At 35.3% G+C, this 19,381-nt stretch overlaps 2 protein-coding genes across 2 annotated transcripts; both read right to left on the bottom strand.

Moving 5' to 3' along the window:
- Window positions 1-256: 256 nt before the first annotated feature.
- Window positions 257-3,363, bottom strand: LOC108829973 (uncharacterized). The gene is made up of 4 exons (XM_018603575.2): window positions 2,909-3,363; window positions 2,418-2,654; window positions 748-965; window positions 257-663 (listed from the first exon to the last, which is right to left on the bottom strand). The coding sequence occupies exons 1-4, from the start codon at window positions 3,182-3,184 to the stop codon at window positions 477-479; spliced, it is 918 nt and encodes a 305-aa protein (XP_018459077.1). The 5' UTR covers window positions 3,185-3,363; the 3' UTR covers window positions 257-476.
- A 176-nt stretch (window positions 3,364-3,539) lies between these two features.
- Window positions 3,540-7,682, bottom strand: LOC108829972 (disease resistance-like protein DSC1). The gene is made up of 5 exons (XM_018603574.2): window positions 7,106-7,682; window positions 5,891-7,028; window positions 5,501-5,809; window positions 4,341-5,396; window positions 3,540-4,262 (listed from the first exon to the last, which is right to left on the bottom strand). The coding sequence occupies exons 1-5, from the start codon at window positions 7,558-7,560 to the stop codon at window positions 3,588-3,590; spliced, it is 3,633 nt and encodes a 1,210-aa protein (XP_018459076.1). The 5' UTR covers window positions 7,561-7,682; the 3' UTR covers window positions 3,540-3,587.
- Between the last annotated feature and the right edge of the window lie 11,699 nt (window positions 7,683-19,381).

The raw sequence follows: 19,381 nt of genomic DNA, 5'->3' as shown, positions 1-19,381 counted from the left end.
CAGACAATCTCTACATTATTTCCAAATGGATGTTGGCCGGAAAATCAGCTTTGGAAGCAAAATATAAGATTTAAAACTGGAAGTAAGATAGTGATATTGGTACATTCGATGGTACCCTAAATATTATGTCTATTGCTTACCAATTTACAATCTCCATATTTAGGATATACAAACAAATATTACTAGAGAAAAGAAAAAGAAATAGAATATTGTTTGAAGATCATTCATTATATACCACATTAACATATTTCTTTCAAACATCAAAAAAATAAACATAACATAAACACTTACTAACATTAAAGATATTATGTGTGTTAATAAGTCACTTAATTTGTTTTTTCTTAGCTGAGAAAAAAAAAACAAAACCAAATGAATCAACCGAAAACCAAAAAACAGAGTTAGTTCTTTCACATCTTGGACTGAACCTGATCTTTTGGAAAGAAGCAGACACAAAAGTTCCAAGGTTGTCTCTGTCATTACTGCAACAACAAGGCTTCCTCTTCCTTCTTCATAATTTCGAGCTGTCTTCTCGCATACTTCATGATGAGAACAGTTGTCAAAACAGTTGCTACAAAACCAAGAACGTTGAGAACAATCTGAAGAATCGACATCCCTTTTTGTTCCTCAGTGGATGCATCTGCCAATTTCCTTATAAGAATCCCTCTACAAACACACACCAAAAAACAAACATAAAACTATCAGAACAGTAAACTAAATCTGCAATCATTAGGCAAAACACAAACTCACGTATAAATAGAAACAAAGTTCTCTGGCACCATGCCTAAAAGAGAACCAGCGATGTACGGACCATACTTCACACGAGTTGCAACAGCACAGTAGTTATAAAAAACGTAACGGAATGGTGAGATCCGGATTAAGGTTACTGATCTAAACTGGTGAAACCAATTGCCTCCACCAGCAGCTCTCAGCATCGCAGCTTGATCTGGATATCTTTCTAACCAACCCTGTGATATACCATGGATTTTACCCGTTTTTAATCATGGTATACTAGTATTTTATTATATACTTAATCTGTTTTCTAGCCTGTTAGGTATGTTTTCAGGTTCAGGAGTATTTCGTGAGAAAGTGATGTTTTTGGAGCATTTTGGAGTACAAGAGATGATACACCCGAGTTGACCATTCAAGACTAAGTCGGAAGTCAACATTGCGATTACAATCGATCGATACTCATCCTGAGTCGTCGATCGATGCAGCTGAGAAGATCCGCGTACTAGAAGATTATAATCGATCGATACACATCAGTGTTGTCGATCGATATCGAGGACGGAATGGTTTAGCCGACTACTTCACCAAGACTTCACCAAATTACGAGATTGCCCCTGGCGAGTTTTTAACCTAATGGAAATGCTTAAATACTCCTGCAAAGTCTTTTTGACGGCAATTTTTGAAACCCTTTGAAGCTTGAAGCTTTTCACAACCAAAGCAGAGAGTGTGAGAGAGAGACTAGAGTTTTATTTGTTTGAGAGAGATTGGAGAGATTTCTCATCTCCTTTTATATTTCTACTTTATTCTATCTATGCAATTCTTTCATCTATCTATTGTTATGAATTGTTTAGCTATGTCTGAGTAGTCTACTTGTTAGATCTAGGGTTTAAATAGGTTTGTGGGATTAGCCCCAAGCTATAATTGCTAAGTTGTGATACTCATCAAATGGATTGTACCCTATGCTTGTTTTAGAGTAGCTAACTAGAACATAGATCACTAGGATCTTAGATTATCTTGAATTATCCATTTGAGCGATGCATGTTTCCCGTTGAGAAGAACGACAGTTCCTCCTTGAAACCTCGCGGTCATATTCGGTTCGCGCCTAGGCAGATCTAGAAGCCGTCGATCGATACCCTACTGGTAAATCGATCGGCGCCGCGAAAGGTGTATCGCTTGATATCTCAAAAGGATATCGACCGACTCTTTTTCTGTGTCATCATGCGAAAGGTGTGGCAAGAGATCTAGATATTTTAACCAATGATTCATTCACATATGTTAAGCGGCTAAGATCTATAGTATCATGCAAGCAACTTATTAAAGCATTTATAGAGATTATAATCTTCATCCCTGAATAGAAACCCTATGTCTAGCACTCTTTATCTCATTTAAACAACCTTTCATATTGTTAGTTGGAGCAACTGCCTTGCTCATTTTAGGATTTATTATTTTTATTTCCATCATATAAACCAACCTTGCCTAGGATTGATTAGTAGATTTTATTTAATTGGTTCCCTATCTCCTCGTGATTCGATCCCTAAGTACTACAGCTGTACCTCTTATTTGAGAGAGTAAGTTCTACTGGGTAATTTGAGCACTATCACCCTGGAAACATGAACTTGTTTATTAAAAAAAAAAAAAAAAAAAGATAAAGATACCAAAAAAACTGATTATCAAAATGAGAAAAATAGTACTTGAATTTGGTGGCAGAAGAGATAGCTGATGAAGTAAGGAAGAGATACACCAATAGCCATAGCTGGAAAAGTAAGAAGAAAGCCATAGCCGTAACCAAATGTAATCCCAGCCACCCACATTGATGGCGTAGATGGAACAAGTATTACAGGGAGTAGTGCCATGGTTGCGAATATAAGAATGCCTAACACAGGATGTGTAAATGTCTTTATCTCCCATTTTATGATAGGGATAAGCTCCTGCGACATCATCATAAAAATGGGTAATGCCAACAGTTACATCATACAGAATTGTGGCTAGTACTTAGGATCTTATTCGGGTGTAATGATTATGGTGTTGAAACCCTACTCCAACTGATAAAAACCTAAAATTTGAAACTCTAGCAGACCGACCCAACTGATAAAAGTGCTAAACTTTCTGAAAAACAGAGCACAGGAATAACAGAACAGAGCAGAACAGAGCAAATATATCTTTAAATAGAAGAAAATAAAACCTTGTCCATGATTAAGGGAACGAGCCATTTGTAAGCAGCGAGAGCCAAAGCAGCTAGAAAGGCGAGGAGAAGAGCAAGCTTGATCCAGAACCAAAGAGATCTTTTACATCCACAAGAAAAACAAGAAGAAGGTGATGAATCTTCTTCCTCTTCATGCACTGCTTCTCTCTCCAACTCTTCACTAAGTTTAATATAATTCCCTAGTTTCTCAATTCCATCAGCTTCAACTCTCACCCGCAGTTCAGGAACCAAACCGTCTTCCTCGTGATACGTCATCGGTTGGAGAAATGGAAAGAGAGCTGAGCATGAAATAAGGATTGTGAAAACAAATAGAGAAGGTTTAGTGGAACTGTGGAAGAGAGAAACAGATTGGAGTTTTCCCCCTATTGGTTATTTTGTTGTGTCATTTGCTTGACGCTTGTCCCATTCTTTAAGCATGTTCCATTATGTTTTACTGATTTTTCTTTTGTGGACTTTCCTTTCATTGATTTCTTCCGTCGCTTCTCTTGTTCTTACTTTCTTCCATTTACAAACAAATATACAATAAGGTATCAAGGACCAAAAATAATAAAATCTATACTAAAATACTTGTACCAAAATGGTTAAGAAGATTTTAGGATTTGCTGAATGATGAAGTGAAAAGTTATTAGATTTTATACATCAAATAAAATATACATTTTTATAACACCAAAATCTTGTCCTTCTTAGTTTTCTTACAGTCTGATTCTTCATCACCACCACCTAACTGGCATCGTCCTCTCTTGAGTCTAACATCATCAAGACCGTTGGAACAGCTTTGTTCGGTCTGCGAACTCAACTGAGCCACATTTATCTTCTTCAACAAAATACCATCCTCATCATCAGGAACATACACTAAACTCATCCCACATTTTATCACCTTACAAGTCTCCAGCTTCTTCTTCGTTTCATTATCCGTCGCATAGAATTCGAAAGAAGCCTTTGTGTGACAGCAACTATTAACCTCTTCATGGAGTTGCTTGACGTGGAAACAACTGTTGTATCCCATGAAAACATGGTCAGAAGAGAGCTTTCTTGGTTCATGGCTAAGCGTTTTACACGGTTCGTTCCAGCCTGCAAGAGTGAAATCAAATACGGTAGATGAACCGTCTTGGTTCTCGAATTTGCCGGAGCACTTTACCGAGAAACGTTTAGCACTGTCTTCATAGTCTGTGAACGAGATGACTACAGAGAAGGCAAGTCCAACAAAATTAGTGTCACACCAATGCGGAGGCAATGGGATTTCTAGTGAACGTCCTAGTCTTTGATAGCAGAACCAGCTCGGTATTTCACTCGCCGGAAAACAGATTCCAACGAGAGGCTCTGGGATGAATCCCTGCAGAAGACAAACAATAAGATTCTGTTCTAGTTTCAGTGGTGCAAGGGAGATAGAAGGAAAAAAAGAAGACAATACCCGATAATAACGTTTAACAGATGCATTAGCCATCAACTGACTTTTGATTCGACCATGACCCACAAGAGTCTCTTGTGTGTCTTGGTTTAGTTTGTAACAGTTGCTAAAGATGAACATAGAATGGGTCCTCTCTCCTACGGTCAAAGGCGTCAACCGGTTTGCCAAAGTTTCAAGTGACTCGCACTCGTGTGCATCCAGATATTGCAGGTTTTGTGGAAGGGTTGGTAGAGCTTTGAGCATTTTGCAATACTTTAAATCGAACCATTTCAGATTGTGAAGCTGGTTGAAGCTCTCAGGCAGATTTTCAATGTTGTTTCCGCTTAAGCATAAAGACTGCAAAAAAGATAGGCCGCCAATATTTTCTGGGAGTTTGTACAGACTGCAACTTGAGAGATAAAGATCTGTTAGCCGAGAGCAGACCAACGGAGGTGGCGAGAAAAACATACTAACAGAGAGCTGACTGTCTGTCCCACACAACGAAAATGTCTTGATATTGCTCAAATGCATCATATTTGGCATCTCAGAGATGGCTGTATCATCCAGAAGTAAAATCTCCAAAGATTCCATATCTTCCTTGATTTCTGGAAAAACCTCTAGCTGTGAGCAGCCTGAAAGTATGAGCTCTTGTAGACATTTCAGCTTATGAAGATCAGTAGAAAGATGCTTCAGTTTTCTGCAGTTCTTCAGATTCAGCAAACCAAGTTTCCTCAGGCTTTGGATGGATTCGGGAAGACTCTTTATAACTGTGCCATCTAAAAGTAGAACTTGAACATTATCTGAGATCATTGGGAATTTCCTGAAGCTGGAGCAGCCACTGAGAATAAGCGTTTCTAGGGATTGAGATTTGAGTCCTTTTGGAAGAGTCTTAAGGCTTGTGCACTCCCTGAGATTTAGGTAAACAAGCTTCTCCAAACATTTCATCGATGATGGCAACTTTTTCAAATTTGAACATCCTTCTAGATTCAGTCTCTCAAGATTTTGAGCATTAGCCAAGCCTAAACAACGGCGTAAGTTCACGGAGTGACTAAGGTCGACCCATTTGAGCATTCCTGCATCCTGTGACCAAAAAAAAGAAATCCAAACACAACTCAAATTATAGATCCAACTCAGCATTCGAGAGTTTAGCTTACAACTCATCACAACTACACATAAAAATATACCTTGTCTCCGTCCCAAATTTCTTCTAATTTACTATGTGGCAATTTAAGGTCTACAAGGTTCTTGATGTCGATGTCAGGGATACTCTCTAGCGGGTATCCATGCCAGTGTAGATATTTAAGCCCATTAGGAAGGGAATCAAGCCCTTTGCGGAAGTGCAGCTTAAACTCCGATTCACATCCACGAGAACAACAAGAATCAAAAATTTTCAGGTATTTGAGATTGTACATTCCTTTGAAAGCTTTGGCACTTAGACGAATTGCTCCTAGTTTTGATGTGTCTAGGAAAATGCCTCTTATATTGCCAGTTCCCTAAAATTCAAGTGGCAACACAGTGGTTAGTTCAAACCAAGAGGCAAGGGTATGCGAATATCACCAAGGATGTACCATTACCATGCCGTTGGTGAGAAGGTCACAAATAGCGTCACTGTCCCATAGTCTGATTTGCGCCCGATATGAGTTGCTATGTTGTAATAGTCTCCTCCTATTCCCAAAGTCTCCTCCTATTCCTATAGTTTCCACCTTTAAGCTAATCTCCTTGCCCACAGTCTGCAACATGTCATGCATCTCGATGCGGTTATCAGAAAGAGTAATCAGACATTTGTCAAGTAGATCCTCTATCACGCTGGACACATCGACACCATGACTGTTGAGAAGGCTTTTCACGTAATCAACCTTCTCTGATCTAAAGAAACATGCAATATCCAGAAAAACATTCTTCTGCTCAACGGTAAGCTCCTCATAGCTCGTTTCCAGAACTTCGTAGATACATTTATGCGATCTACTTGTCAGTCTATCCAATTTATCTTCCCAGTACAGAGCATCCCTATTGTAAAGATCAGACCCTAACATCTTAAGAGCCAAAGGGTTGCCTTTAGCATAATCCAGAACCATATTTGCCAAGCTCTCAAACTCCGTTGAAGGGCAAGATTTATTAAATGCTTTCATGCTAAAGAGCTTCAAAGCTTCTCTATCATTCAATTTAGGGAGCACGTATTTTCGGCCTTCGATCAGCTTACTGTCTCTTGTGGTTATGATGATCCTACTTCCTCCTTGATACCATTTGGAGTGCCCCATCAGATACCGTATCTGCTTTTCATCACTGACGTCATCAAGCACAATGAGAAGCCTCTTGCTCTTAAGCCTGCGCTCAAATCTCTCATGTGCATTTCCAGGAGCTCCAATCTCTATGTCTCTATCATTCAGTAACGTAGAGAAGAGTTTCTGCAGCAGAGAATCTAACCCGTTTCTAACTGAATTCTCACGTATGTTTGTAAGAAAGCAGCTACCGTCGAAACGACGTCGCATCCGTCTGTACAAACAATCAGCAAGAGTAGTTTTACCAATCCCACCCATTCCAACGATGCCTAGGATATAAACAGAATCCAACTCATCGCAAGATAAAAGCTTTTCAAGAATCTTTAGTCTCGATTCTACTCCCACCAGACCTTCGTTCCCGATTGGAGCCAATCCATCCAGCTTCTTCAATGTCTCGACAGCAATCTCATCCACAATTGCCGCCTCAGACGTGCTACAGAAGAAAACAAGAAGATGAATCTTGTTTTAGAATCAACGGCAAACAAATAAGGCATTCATTATAAGGTATACCTAGATTCGTTGACTACATAGCCGGAGATGTTGAAAGCTGTGGTCAGTGCACCTTCCCACGACGAGATCTCCTCCTCTGTAACTCCGGTGAAACTCTCTCTCGGGACCTTCTTCAACTCTGATTTGTCGACTTTGTAGAAGATAGGGAGCACCACCAACTGTTGGTCTCTGCCCCTGCACTCGAGGATCTTCACGAGCTCTCGGAGACACCACACGGAGTTGGAGTAGTTTTTGGAGAAGACGATGATCGCGATCTTGGATTGCTCGATTCTGTGGAAAAGCGCGGTGAGATTGTCCCCTCGAAGGAGTTCGTCGTCGATGAAGGACTTGATTCCTCTCAGGCGGAGGGCTTTATCGAGATGGCTGGTGAAGTTATAACGTGTGTCAACGCCTCTGAAACTTAGGAACACATCGTACTCTTCACAGGAGGAGGAAGGAACCATGGGAGATAACATTTTGATGCTGCTAAAAACCAAATCGGTCAACAAAGCTTTGGATCGCTAGCAAGTGAGAGAGAGAGGGAGAGAGAGAGGGAGAGAATAAATTAGGTAAGGTTTAAAGCCCAACTATGAAAGTGCCTTTGGCAGAAGAGTCAAAAGACGTAACTAAAAAAAAACAAATCGATCAGTGATAAAAGCTTTCTTTGGGCCAATTCCACACAGCAATAACGAGTTCGTTTTGGATATTTTTGTAAAATAAAAAAATTAAAAAATAACGGATAATTTCATAAAATTTATCCAAAATAAAATATTTTCATAAATTAAAAGATGGCCATTATCTTTGACAGTCAATATACATAAGCACGATTTTGAGAATATATTTTATTTTAAAATTTTTAATTTTAAAAAATTTATTCAAAATAATGTTGTTTTGATAAATTAACAGATGACTAACATTTTTTACGGTTAATATATAAATAAGCACGATAATGAGAGTCTATGCACGACGCATAAAGTTCATATAGTATTAATTTTTTTTTTATTTAGTTTAGTGTGGAATACATACCTACTACAAAGTTCGTGAAAGAATAAACACGATGCAAAAAATCCATGTTGAAATAGGCACTTTTTTCTATTAAACTACTAGTAGTATGCCTGCCCACAGAGTGGTTGTCGTTAGTTGTAATTTTAATTTACATGTATTATTATTTTTATTTGATATATAGGTGAACTAAAAGTTAATTGTAAAATTTATTTTGTTTTCATTATATTAAAATTAACTCAAAAGTTTAAATTATAAATTATTCATTTGATATTTTGTGAGAAGTTTATATCTGTATTTTTAGTGTATAGTAGTTGATTTAGGAATTGTTGCGTAATTAGAGATTTGATTTAGGTATGGATTGATTTTTTATGGTTATGTTATTGAATCTTCCAAGCTATGATTAATTTTCATACATGCACACAATTACTGAATTTGAAAAAGGTTGTCTATAAGTTTCTGTTTGAATTTTCTAGAGACATGTAGATAATCATTTAAAAGAAATCTATTAAAGTATCAAGTGTTTTAAACTCTATTAGTTTATGAAGGATATCGTACTATAATTAAAACTTGTGTTTTTGACTACAATAACATGTAAGAATGAAACTTTGTATATTTTGTGTTGTTATCCTCTGAACGAAGAGGTGTATAAAACTTTTGCTCTTTAGAAAATAACAACAGCTGAGAATGAACTTGCATTGGGTGGCCATTAGATTCACACACAATGTTACCTCTCTATTGTTTTCTAACCTCGTGATGATTGTGAGTTGTTGTGTTCTTTATGGCGAAGCACTGAACTGTGTTAATTTGAATTGATAATCACACATATACATTAAAAATCCTTACATCAATTAATTAAATCACACATTAATATTATAGTATGTGATTAGCAAAAAGTTTTAAACTAAGACGGTATAATATGAAGTTAGTTATGAGGTTTTAAATTTTGGTTTTCTATCGTTGATAAATTTGGTTTAACTTTAACAAAAATAACAGTGACTCAGTTAGTTGGAAGTTTACATGATTCTATAAATATAAGATACAGAAAAAGATAATATAAATTTAAACTGTTTTCATTATTTATTATGAAAAATATTTCGAAATATCATTTATTATGAAGTATTTCCCACTAATAACTCTCAAACCAATTTATGAAAATATAATTTAATATCTTTCTTTAAACTGTTTCATTATTTATTATGAAAAATATTTCGAAACTGTCATTTATTACGAACTATTATTAGCTTATATAGCTCATCTTTTAAATATTTTTAATTAATTAATTTTTTATAATAAATTACACTGGTTGCATAATTTGAATCCCAAAAATATTTACTTCACGATTTTAAATGTAATTTACCATGTTTGTAATTTTTAAATTTTTTTATTAATAATTTACCTTATTTTCATTGCGGATTACTTGCGCAACTTGATATCATATTTATTGCTTTGTTTAAATAATTTACATTTAGTTAATTTGGTTTTAATAACTTATCTTATATTGAATACGGATTACTTGGGCAAGTTGAGATCATATTTACTGCAGACCAATTTATGACAATATAATTTTAATATTTTTTTTTAAATTGTTTCATTATTTATTATCAAAAATATTTTGAAAATGTCATTTGTTACGAAGTATTTCCCACTAATAACTCTCAAACGTGGTAAGGTAAATTATATATAAAGGAGACTCATAAGTTCTTACATTACAAACATATTCCTCTTTTGCTAACAATTTTAAAAAATGACAGTAGTTCAACACCCCAAAAACAGAATTTCTTTCATTAGAGAATTAAAACCGTATAAAGATATATGTCGTATTAAAGTTAGGATTATTCGCTTGGGAGAAATTAGAATCCGGAAACACCGAAATGGTTTTTGTTGATAAAAAAATAAGTAATGATATTACTACATAAGTTGTTCAGAATCTTTTTTTTTTGTTTTTGCTTTACAGTGAACTACATTTACAATTGTATTAGTGTTTCATAACTACTTATTCTACTTCCACGCTACTGTTATCATTAGTTTTTCAACTCTATTTATTTTTCAAGTGTATAGTCATTAAAGTGTTCAACTCTCTTTATATTTCAGATCTTAATGTTACAGTGCTCAGACGAAATTTTTGATGGTTCTGGTGGTTCTTCAGCAACTCCTTTGTCTAAAATAAAAAGCAAAGAAGAGCAAGAGAATGATGCTGAGAATCAACTCTCTATCAACAAGAACAATGTCAAAAGAAATTCAAGGGCGAGTGAAACCACAGCTTTTGAAAAAGATTTATTTTCCATTCATATGGCTTTGTCGTATTTCCTTCTTATTATTATTATTATTATTAGAGAATTTGCGCCACATATACACCAACTTTTGTCTATTTAGGAAAATAACAATATATACTGTTTATTACTATTCATAATTCGTATTACCACTTTGATCCCTAAGTCTATTACTTATTATGATCTGACAATTTGATTTATATAGATTTGATGTCCCTTGCATGTGTAAGTTAAAGGAAAACCTATGCTAACAATATATATTTTCGCGAATTGATTTTCCATGGGAGTAAAGAAATTTCTAAACTGAATTATTGTAACCGTTGTAGTGACCAATCGACGCCATTAATTGCAGCTTTTTGAAATATATTAGTAAATTTTCTGCCATCTCAATTTTCCATCTCTAAATTTTAGTTTTCGTTTCTCAAGAATCATGGTTCGTGTTCGCCTGGTTGACTCACCCATTTCTTCCGAATCAGAAGAAAATGTGGAGATGATCGACCTTCCCGACCGCATGTTTGCCGATGGTGAAGAACCAGTCGGTGTACGAGTTCTTTCTTATCACCCTTCGAGTGGAACCCGGTCAATCCTAAAAGTTTTATCTGATGAAGAAATCCAGATTATCAAAGCTTCTACCTTTGGAAGATTTATTGAGCTCGCAGATAAACCAGCATTTTCGGGGAGATTTGCTCGATATATGCTTTCAAGACAACTAAAGGTAAACAAGAAGCATGAAATTTGGTTTCGTTTCGCTGGAAACCCAATTAGATTTTCTTTAAGGGAATTTGGTATTGTGACTGGTTTACCATGAGGGAATTTCCCAAAAAATCTCGGAAGAATAAGAAAGAGTTGTCAGAAACTCCGTATTGGCCTACTCTTTTTGGGAGTTCTGATTCTGTTACAGTTTCATCGGTGATTAGGATGTTACGAAAGAAAACGGTAGTGGACCAGTAGATTAGAATTAAGTATGCTCTTCTTGCTCTGGTTTCGTCTGTTTTGATGCCGACAAGTATGAATACAAAGATTCCAAAAGAGTATGTAGAGATGATTAGAGATTTGAACAAATTCTATTCGTTTCCTTGGGGAAGGCTTGCGTTTGATATGCTAATGACTAGCATCAAGGAAAGAGATGAAGTAGTGCTTTGTCAGAACACATTTGCCCTTAAAGGTTTTGTGCATGCTATTCAGTTAGTAATGGTAGAGGTTGTACCGGCTCTAACGGAGGTTGTGCAAGAGGCTGGTTCTTCTTCCGAGACAGACTCAGGTGGAGAAGACGATGATCTTCATGAAAAGCCTGGTAAGCGACTGACATTGAGTCCAGGACATGCTCGGGATGTTGATCAAAAATGCGAGGTAAAAAACAAATTCCAACCGGTTATATATAATTTTAACATTTTAGTAAGGTTTGTTTTTAAATAAAATGTATGTTTACTATGGTTATAGGTTCCTGTCAAATGTATCATCGAAGACAAGCCTTCTGATCCGGTGGATGATGAAGTTGAGTATTACTCCAACGAAGACACTGATCTAAAAGTGGAAAATGTTAGGCGCTTACACTCTAAAAAGCATTGTTTCAACAATTCCATGTTCAAGGGGGGAATAACTATGGCCGATGTGGAGCGCATGGGTGGTAAGGGAAAGGGTAAAAAGAGAGGAACAAAAGCTCGAAAGAAAGCAGTGGTTCCTGAGATTGACTCCGACTCGAAGTTTGCTACGCTTCTCTATGACAAAATGAAGCCAGAAATTTCTAAATTTCGTGAAGTGACAAAAAATCTAAATGCCACAGTCAAAGTTGCAAGCCAGGAATTCGCTTGAATTGAGTCTCGGGTAGGAACGCTTGTAGAGAATAAGATCAAGGCCATGATAGAGTCGGTCATGCTTCCAACGGTAGAGCAAAAACTGTTTCAGATGAAAGGAGATATCATCGAAGGTATTGAAGCCATACTTAAGAATCAACATCAGGAACCCGCAACCAATTCAAAGTCACAGCCATCGTTTGCAGAAGACCTGAACAACTCTTTTCCGACGTCCAACTATACCGAGAATGTAAGTTCTCTCTAAATAATTTTGAAACCAAATTGATTAATGTTCATACATTGTGTTATATTGATATTTTCAGTTTCACGAATAGACTCTACAATTTTATTTTTCAACTAAGTTCTCAATAAGAATATACTTGTTATCCGAAATGTCCATATATAACCCATGATAGTTCGTCGTTTCGGTTATTATATATGTTATCCAGATATATGAATATTTTTAATTAATTCTTATTTTTGGAAACAAATTTTGGTGTGAAGTATAAGATCAACCGGGAGACGAAACATATGTTCAGGATGAACGACCACATTTTTCAGATGGTGATATACATGTACGTATCCAATATTTTTCGTATGTATAACTACATATTCGAAATATGATGTCGAAGTTTATATTAACTGAACATGATTGAGTAACAGGATTCTGAGCCCAGAGTTTTGTCGTCTGATATATCTGGTTTAACTCCTCCTCCCAATGTAACATCTATGGAAAATCAAATGGACGATCTTCAAGCTTCAAACACGGATAATGTACCGGCTCCACTTAGTGTTAGTAAAGGTTACAATTCAGTTTTGGAATTCTAACTATGGATATTAATATACTTGACTATTTTCAGGTATCTACTCAATGTAACCAACCTGGAAGAGAAGAGGTTAATTTTTTCATTTATTTGTTGTTAACTGTTCTTTGTTCAAAGCGATATGGTTTTTCTTGACATTAAGATATAATATTGTTTAGATGTCCCTGAGGGAACCGTTCCAATTTTTTGAGAGTCCATCGTTCTCGCTTGGTTTGTCACAGGAAGAAAAAGAGGATTACATGAACGGTAGACCTGCTAAACAGCCAGAAACAGTAACAAATGACAATCAGGTTAAGCTCCCACAGCGTCGAAAGAGTCTGCGACTAAACCCCTTTCTTAATTCATCTTTGCTTCCTTCTGCTTCATTAGACAAGGTAGAAATGTAAATCCAATGTGTTTTTAAAGTTTTCTTATTTTGGTGGTTCCTAAAAGTTATAACATTAGGACTTATTGTTTTAGATGTTTGAGATGGAATTGTTCCCTGTTTCTGAGATTCCGTCGTTCTCCCTTGGTTTGTCTCAGGAAGATAACCATGATGACCTGGTTACTGGGTTCACTGCTGAACAAATCGCAGTAGAAAAAGATAATGATTTAGATCTACAAGAATGCAGGAGAAGCAAAAGACCAAAAACAGTTACACATGGTCTCGTCGATGTCTTCCAGTGTAGTCCAGATATATTAAAGGGAAATTAGGACTCATACCAAAGAATTTTAGCCTATTTAGCAATCTAACAAAATTCACTATTTTCTAACCGTACACAATCATATATGACTCTGCTACCCCTATAATACAACAACCTATTTTGCTCGAAAATATACACAAAATCTTGAAACTAGATACATGAAGATTTTATTTTCTGTCATAATATTTTAAAATTTTCATCTCTCTTTCACAAAACGTGAAGAAAACTAGAACGTATACTGCCTGTCAAATTAAAATCCCAATGGAAAAATAAAAACAAAAACAAGAAGAAGAAGAAGAAGAAGAAGAAACAGAGCAAGAAAAAGGAGAAGAACAGACAGCCATGGAAGAATCAGAACAAGTTTTTCTTCTACGTAATTATAATTCTCATTTCTTATATTTAATCATATAATTTCAATTGCTAACTAACAAATATATCGTTACAGTAACAAAAGTCAAAGATCTGACAAACCCATCATCAGCTTCATCATCTTCATCATGGGAAACCAGAGAGGAAGTAGAGGATCTCTGTGTACAAATCTCCAGCAACGATGAAGGAGAAGAAGAAGAAGAGAATTCTCCAATACGAGAAGTAGCACTTATATTTCTCTCATCTCTACTATTCTCTTTATTTTCTTTCCTTGTCAATTCTCCAACCTGCCTTATCCCAAGAATTTTTTTTTATTGTGATATTTTGCAAGATCTTTCTTTTCCTAAAGAAACTCAGAAATTAAATTGGAATAAGTTTCTTTATCGTTGTCTTCAAATTTAAATAAAATTAGAACTGAAACTTTCTATATTAGTTGAATTGTTTAGGTAAATTTGTCTAGGATAGATGAGTTTTATTGATCTACAAAATTTGTGTTTTAATTGGACTGACCTTTGAGGTACTCCCGCCAAATCTCTATTTTTGAGTTGATTGGGAGTGTAGTTTTCCTTCATGTGTTCAGTTCTTCTTGTGTCTTCAACTGATGATGCGGCAGCGAACGACACATTTGGTAGCCTCCTGGCTGTGGGTAATAACCATAAATTCTTAATGCCCTCAAACGACGACGAAATTACAGTTGCAATTAAACACTTGTTAATAACATGGAGTGATTCTGTAGTTGTAATAAAAGGCAATAATTAATGTCTATGTAATGTTTAGATAACTAAATTTATTACCAGTTCGAAAAATTGTTAACCGTAAACTCTATTCAATGGATAGTCACAAAAATTATTGTACCATAACAATGAATTCTGGATAACTGAAAATCTGGTTTTTCATTACCGTTAACAAGCTATCAAATAAGTTACACATCCAACCACAAATTTAACAAGCACTCTTACATCATGGACTGTAAAAGTATAATAATTTGGAGCTAATATTTTTATAGGCATATCCATTAATTATGTTAGCCATCCAAAACATATGGTAACTATCCACAAAGAAAATTGGACATTTAACAATTGATTATATATATATATATATATTTCTTCTCCATCTATCAAATCTTGGATTTAATGAAATTGTCTATTTGGTTGAGGGTCTAATTGTGTATCGTATTCTAGTATCAATTATGATCAATGGTTTAAGGTCTAAGATGTTATTATTGTGTTTAGTGTATTGGTTTAGAGCTTAGAGTTTAGAGCTTAGGCTCTAGGTTTATTATTTAGTTATGGTTTATGACTTGGTTACGATTTAGGGTTTACGATTTTGGGCTTAACGTTTAAGATTTAGGGTTTATTATTTGATTAGGGTTTATGATTTGGTTAGGGTTTACGACTGTGTACAGTTAGGAAATAGAAAATTTTTGGATGACTAAGTTTAGTACCAGTTCGCAAAATTGTTAACCATAAACTCTATTCAATGGATAGTTAGAAAAATTATTGTACCATAATAATGAATTATAGACAATTGAAAGTTCGGTTTCTCATTACCATTAACAAACTATCAAACAAGTTACACATCCAACTATAAAATTAACAAGCAATCTTACATCATGGACTATAACGGTATAATAATTTATAGCTAATTTTTTTATTGACCTATCCAATAATTATGTTAGCCATCCAAAAAATATGATAACTATGCACAAATAAAATTGGACATTTAATAATTAACTTATATTTCTTCTCTATCTATCAAATCTTACATTTAATAAAATTGTCTACATGGTTTATGATCTAATTGTGTATCATATTCTAGTATCAATTATGATCAATGATTTAAGGTCTGGGATGTTACTACTATGTTTAGTATATTGGTTTATGATTTATGTTTATTTGGTTGGAATTTATGGTTTGGTTAGGGTTTATGGTTTATGATTTTGGGTTTAACGTTTAAAGTTCGAGTTTAGAATTTAGGGTTTATTATTTGGTTAGGGTTTATGATTTGCTAGGGTTTAGGGTTTAAGATTTTGGATTTAGAGTTTAAGATTTAGGGTTTAGAATAGATGATATGGTAAGTATATAGAGTTTGAAGATTTTAGATTTAGGGTTTAGTTTTATAACTTTGAAACATAAGTTATTTTAAATAGCTAACTAACAATTTTATTTGACGTTAAGTTAGTAACCGTTTTAAAAATTTAACCTTACAATTTTCATGTTAACAAACCAAATATTTCCCTGGTTTTTGTATCCAAAAAACACTATTAATTTCAGAATTATGTGGATGAAAAACCTCTTGAAAATAGCACTGTGCCTTTTTCGTTAAACGAGACAATTTAACCATATCTTCACCATATCTTTGGCAATCTTAGCATATCTAAATAAATTCATGTTGCCAGCTAGTAAACCTACATCTTTACTCTCGTATAGCTGAGTCAGACAATGTAAAAGGTCATTAACGTCTTTTAATTTCGCCAACCTAATCCACATAGTCTTATGTTTCACTGTATTTGGCATTCACCTAATTTCCCTATCTTCTATTGTTTTTCAACAAATTATCCCTATATTAAACAGCGCTAGGGATGCTCAAATGGTTGTCTATGGGAAAGCTGATTCTTGGGAATATACACAGAAGTATACTAAACTTGCTCAGAAGCTTAAATCACAGTTGTAAGTTATCCGGCTATCTTGTGTATATCCGGATATATTGAGATTGATTTGTGTGTACTAAATTTTTTTTTCCTGTCTAGTGTTATCAATCTTGGAGGGTGTCAAGTTTCAAACAAAGACATAATGGACATTGTCGCAAGAGCCAGGCCGTACTCTTCAAAGGTAGTAGAAGTTTCTTCGTTTATAATTAATCAGATTGCATCACTGATTTATATACTTCTTTGTAGGTGATGGATGTACTCATGAAGCATCTTACCTTGTTCTATGGTAAACAGTATCGTTCAGTCCAAGGCAAAAGAGCGGTATTTTTTGATACCAAGTTTGTTGCTTCAATGTCAAGTAATTACTCCAAATTCTCCAAAATACAAGACAAGGAAACGCATATGTTTACGAAGGGTCTGGTAGAAGTTTTTGATGAGATGACGGACCATCATCCTGATGAATATCGTTTCTACTTCCCGTTTAATCTGGATAAGAAACACTGGGTCGGCTTGTGTGTGGATACTTCCTCTTGGATCATTACAGTTTTGGATTGCAACAGCTCGCTAAGGAGTGACGCTTCCATGAGTTATGAACTCAAACCAATATCGGAGATGCTTCCTTACCTGATGAGGCAAGCTGGTCTGCGAATTTCAAATTATCAACTGAAACCGATTGGTGTTGAAAGACCCGAAACCATTCCGCAGAACATCATTTTAGCAGATTCTTCATTAATGTCGGTTCTGCTAATGCAAACACATTCTCTTTCTGGGATCGATACTTGCCGTTGTATAGCACCACACATCTTAGCTTCTGGAGCGCAAAGGGTCGATGTTCTGCTCTATGAATATCACATGAAACTTTAGTTTGCTGTTTATGATTTGGATTTGTCTATTTTGTTAAATTTGACTCTGTATTTTAAGAATGAATTCAGTTTAATGCGTGTTTGAGAACCGGTTATATTTTGTTCGTAGAGAAAAAAATATTGATATTAGTATGTTATGTACGCATCCTTATTTATGAATTCGGAATAACTATATGAGAAATAATAGGTGTGAACCACTGAATCCGATTCTAAAAGAGAACAAGTTTGATTTTTAAACTTCTAAGCTGGCGGTGATTCAAAATTTCTGATAAAAAATGACATTAACCGGATACGTTTCCATTATGAACAATATCTCATTAGAGGCAAAAGATAGTTTGTTGCTAATAGGCTGATATTTGGTGTTCATTTGGTGTTCATTTTTTGTTAACCGAATGACACAAATTTCTCAATTATTCTTGTTGTTACACTAATAGGTTTACCATGTTAGTAACCGATATAAGGACTTTCTCAGACATTCAATATAAGTTTGAAAATTACTCATTGACTAGTACACCATTTAATAGATTATGTGATAAAGAGATTATCAAATATGCATCTTATTTAATCAAAAGGACTATCCAGCTATAACCAAGATAATCATATATCTTGAAGTAAATTTCCAAATCTTTACTCAGTGTATCTCTAAATGTTTGTGTTTCATTCTACTTCCTAACAATCGACTCAATGTGTTTCATAGCTACATGCTAGTTGATTAACCATTACTTGCTTTCATAACAATAAAACAAGAACAAACGATTATATTACACATGCAGTAGATAGTTTTTTGGACATTAAAGACATAGAGACACAAAACCATAAAATACAACAAACATTAAACTAGATAAAACATAGATGATCCTTGCATTGATGCAAACACTGCCTTTGATTATTCAGATAATTAAACACGAAACAGTAGTTCTTAAGATTGAAGTGACAACATGGACTCTTTTATTCTTGGGTACCTTCATGACCAACATAACCACCGAGTGTTTCATTCATCCGCACCAGAAGAAGCAGATCCAGCTCCTAAAAAATAGAACATATACCGTATAAATTAGCATTAACACATTAAACATATTTCATCAAAAAAAATGTATAAATTTCTTTGTTGTTCCTGCTAGACGAAACACCTGACACACCAGCCTTGTCTTTAATGTCTTGTTTAGCTTTCTGAATTTCAAGATGTGCCCTGTAGATTCCAACCATTTCCTCCTCGTTGAATATCTCCTCGAGAATTTCCTTTCTTGCAACGAGTTCACCATCACTATAACCTAAGGAACAAGTGATTGAGTGAAATTATTATTTATCAAGAGGACTTGATATATTATTTTGTTAATTAGAGTTCTAGCCATTGATAATAAACGTGGCCCCTCCTATGGTGAAAGTTGTCTTGCTGAGGAAGTGGTAATGGGCAACGTCTTCGCAACCTGATGAAATGCATAGCTTGAGTTCTGGAAACCAAGTTCGGAGGGACATCATTGCTTCTACTTCTGATTTCGTAGTAACTGCAATAGGTGGTCTTTGAGTCCCGTCTGGTTCCAGCATCCAGTCCGGCGGGTGGTAAGCCATAGCCAAGGGTGTCTCGACCTTCAGGTTATAACGATCTCGGATGATAGTTTCCAAACCCTCGAAAGTCTCGGTTGGTTTGATTAAAACACTATACCCAAGATCGCTAGGCTTTCGCTGGAAAATCCAGTAGCCATCGTCGTTACGCTGCCATGCACCGCGAAACAAACACACTCGTAGAACTGTCGTCATCTGAAAACAAAATGATAACTTAGAAACCGGAGAAAAAAATAGAGATCATAAGATATATATCATACCTTATTATTTGGCCGCC

This window comes from Raphanus sativus, chromosome 2, assembly GCF_000801105.2.
Source record: "Raphanus sativus cultivar WK10039 chromosome 2, ASM80110v3, whole genome shotgun sequence".
In the NCBI taxonomy this organism is placed as follows: domain Eukaryota; kingdom Viridiplantae; phylum Streptophyta; class Magnoliopsida; order Brassicales; family Brassicaceae; genus Raphanus; species Raphanus sativus.
The sequence above is the reverse complement of the archived record's forward strand: the minus strand, read 5'-3'. Positions and strand labels throughout refer to the sequence as shown.

What these genes read in the sequence shown, in the direction of transcription:
- LOC108829973 (XM_018603575.2), bottom strand. Translation starts at nt 3,184, where the DNA reads ATGACGTATCACGAGGAAGACGGTTTGGTTCCTGAACTGCGGGTGAGA. An exon ending in TTCCCTTAATCATGGACAAG is followed by an intron (nt 2,655 to 2,908) that starts GTTTTATTTTCT and finishes ATGATGTCGCAG; the next exon opens with GAGCTTATCCCTATCATAAA. An exon ending in TCTTCTGCCACCAAATTCAA is followed by an intron (nt 966 to 2,417) that starts GTACTATTTTTC and finishes GGTATATCACAG; the next exon opens with GGTTGGTTAGAAAGATATCC.
- LOC108829972 (XM_018603574.2), bottom strand. Translation starts at nt 7,560, where the DNA reads ATGTTATCTCCCATGGTTCCTTCCTCCTCCTGTGAAGAGTACGATGTG. An exon ending in AAATTTGGGACGGAGACAAG is followed by an intron (nt 5,397 to 5,500) that starts GTATATTTTTAT and finishes TTTTGGTCACAG; the next exon opens with GATGCAGGAATGCTCAAATG. An exon ending in CTGTTAAACGTTATTATCGG is followed by an intron (nt 4,263 to 4,340) that starts GTATTGTCTTCT and finishes TGTCTTCTGCAG; the next exon opens with GGATTCATCCCAGAGCCTCT.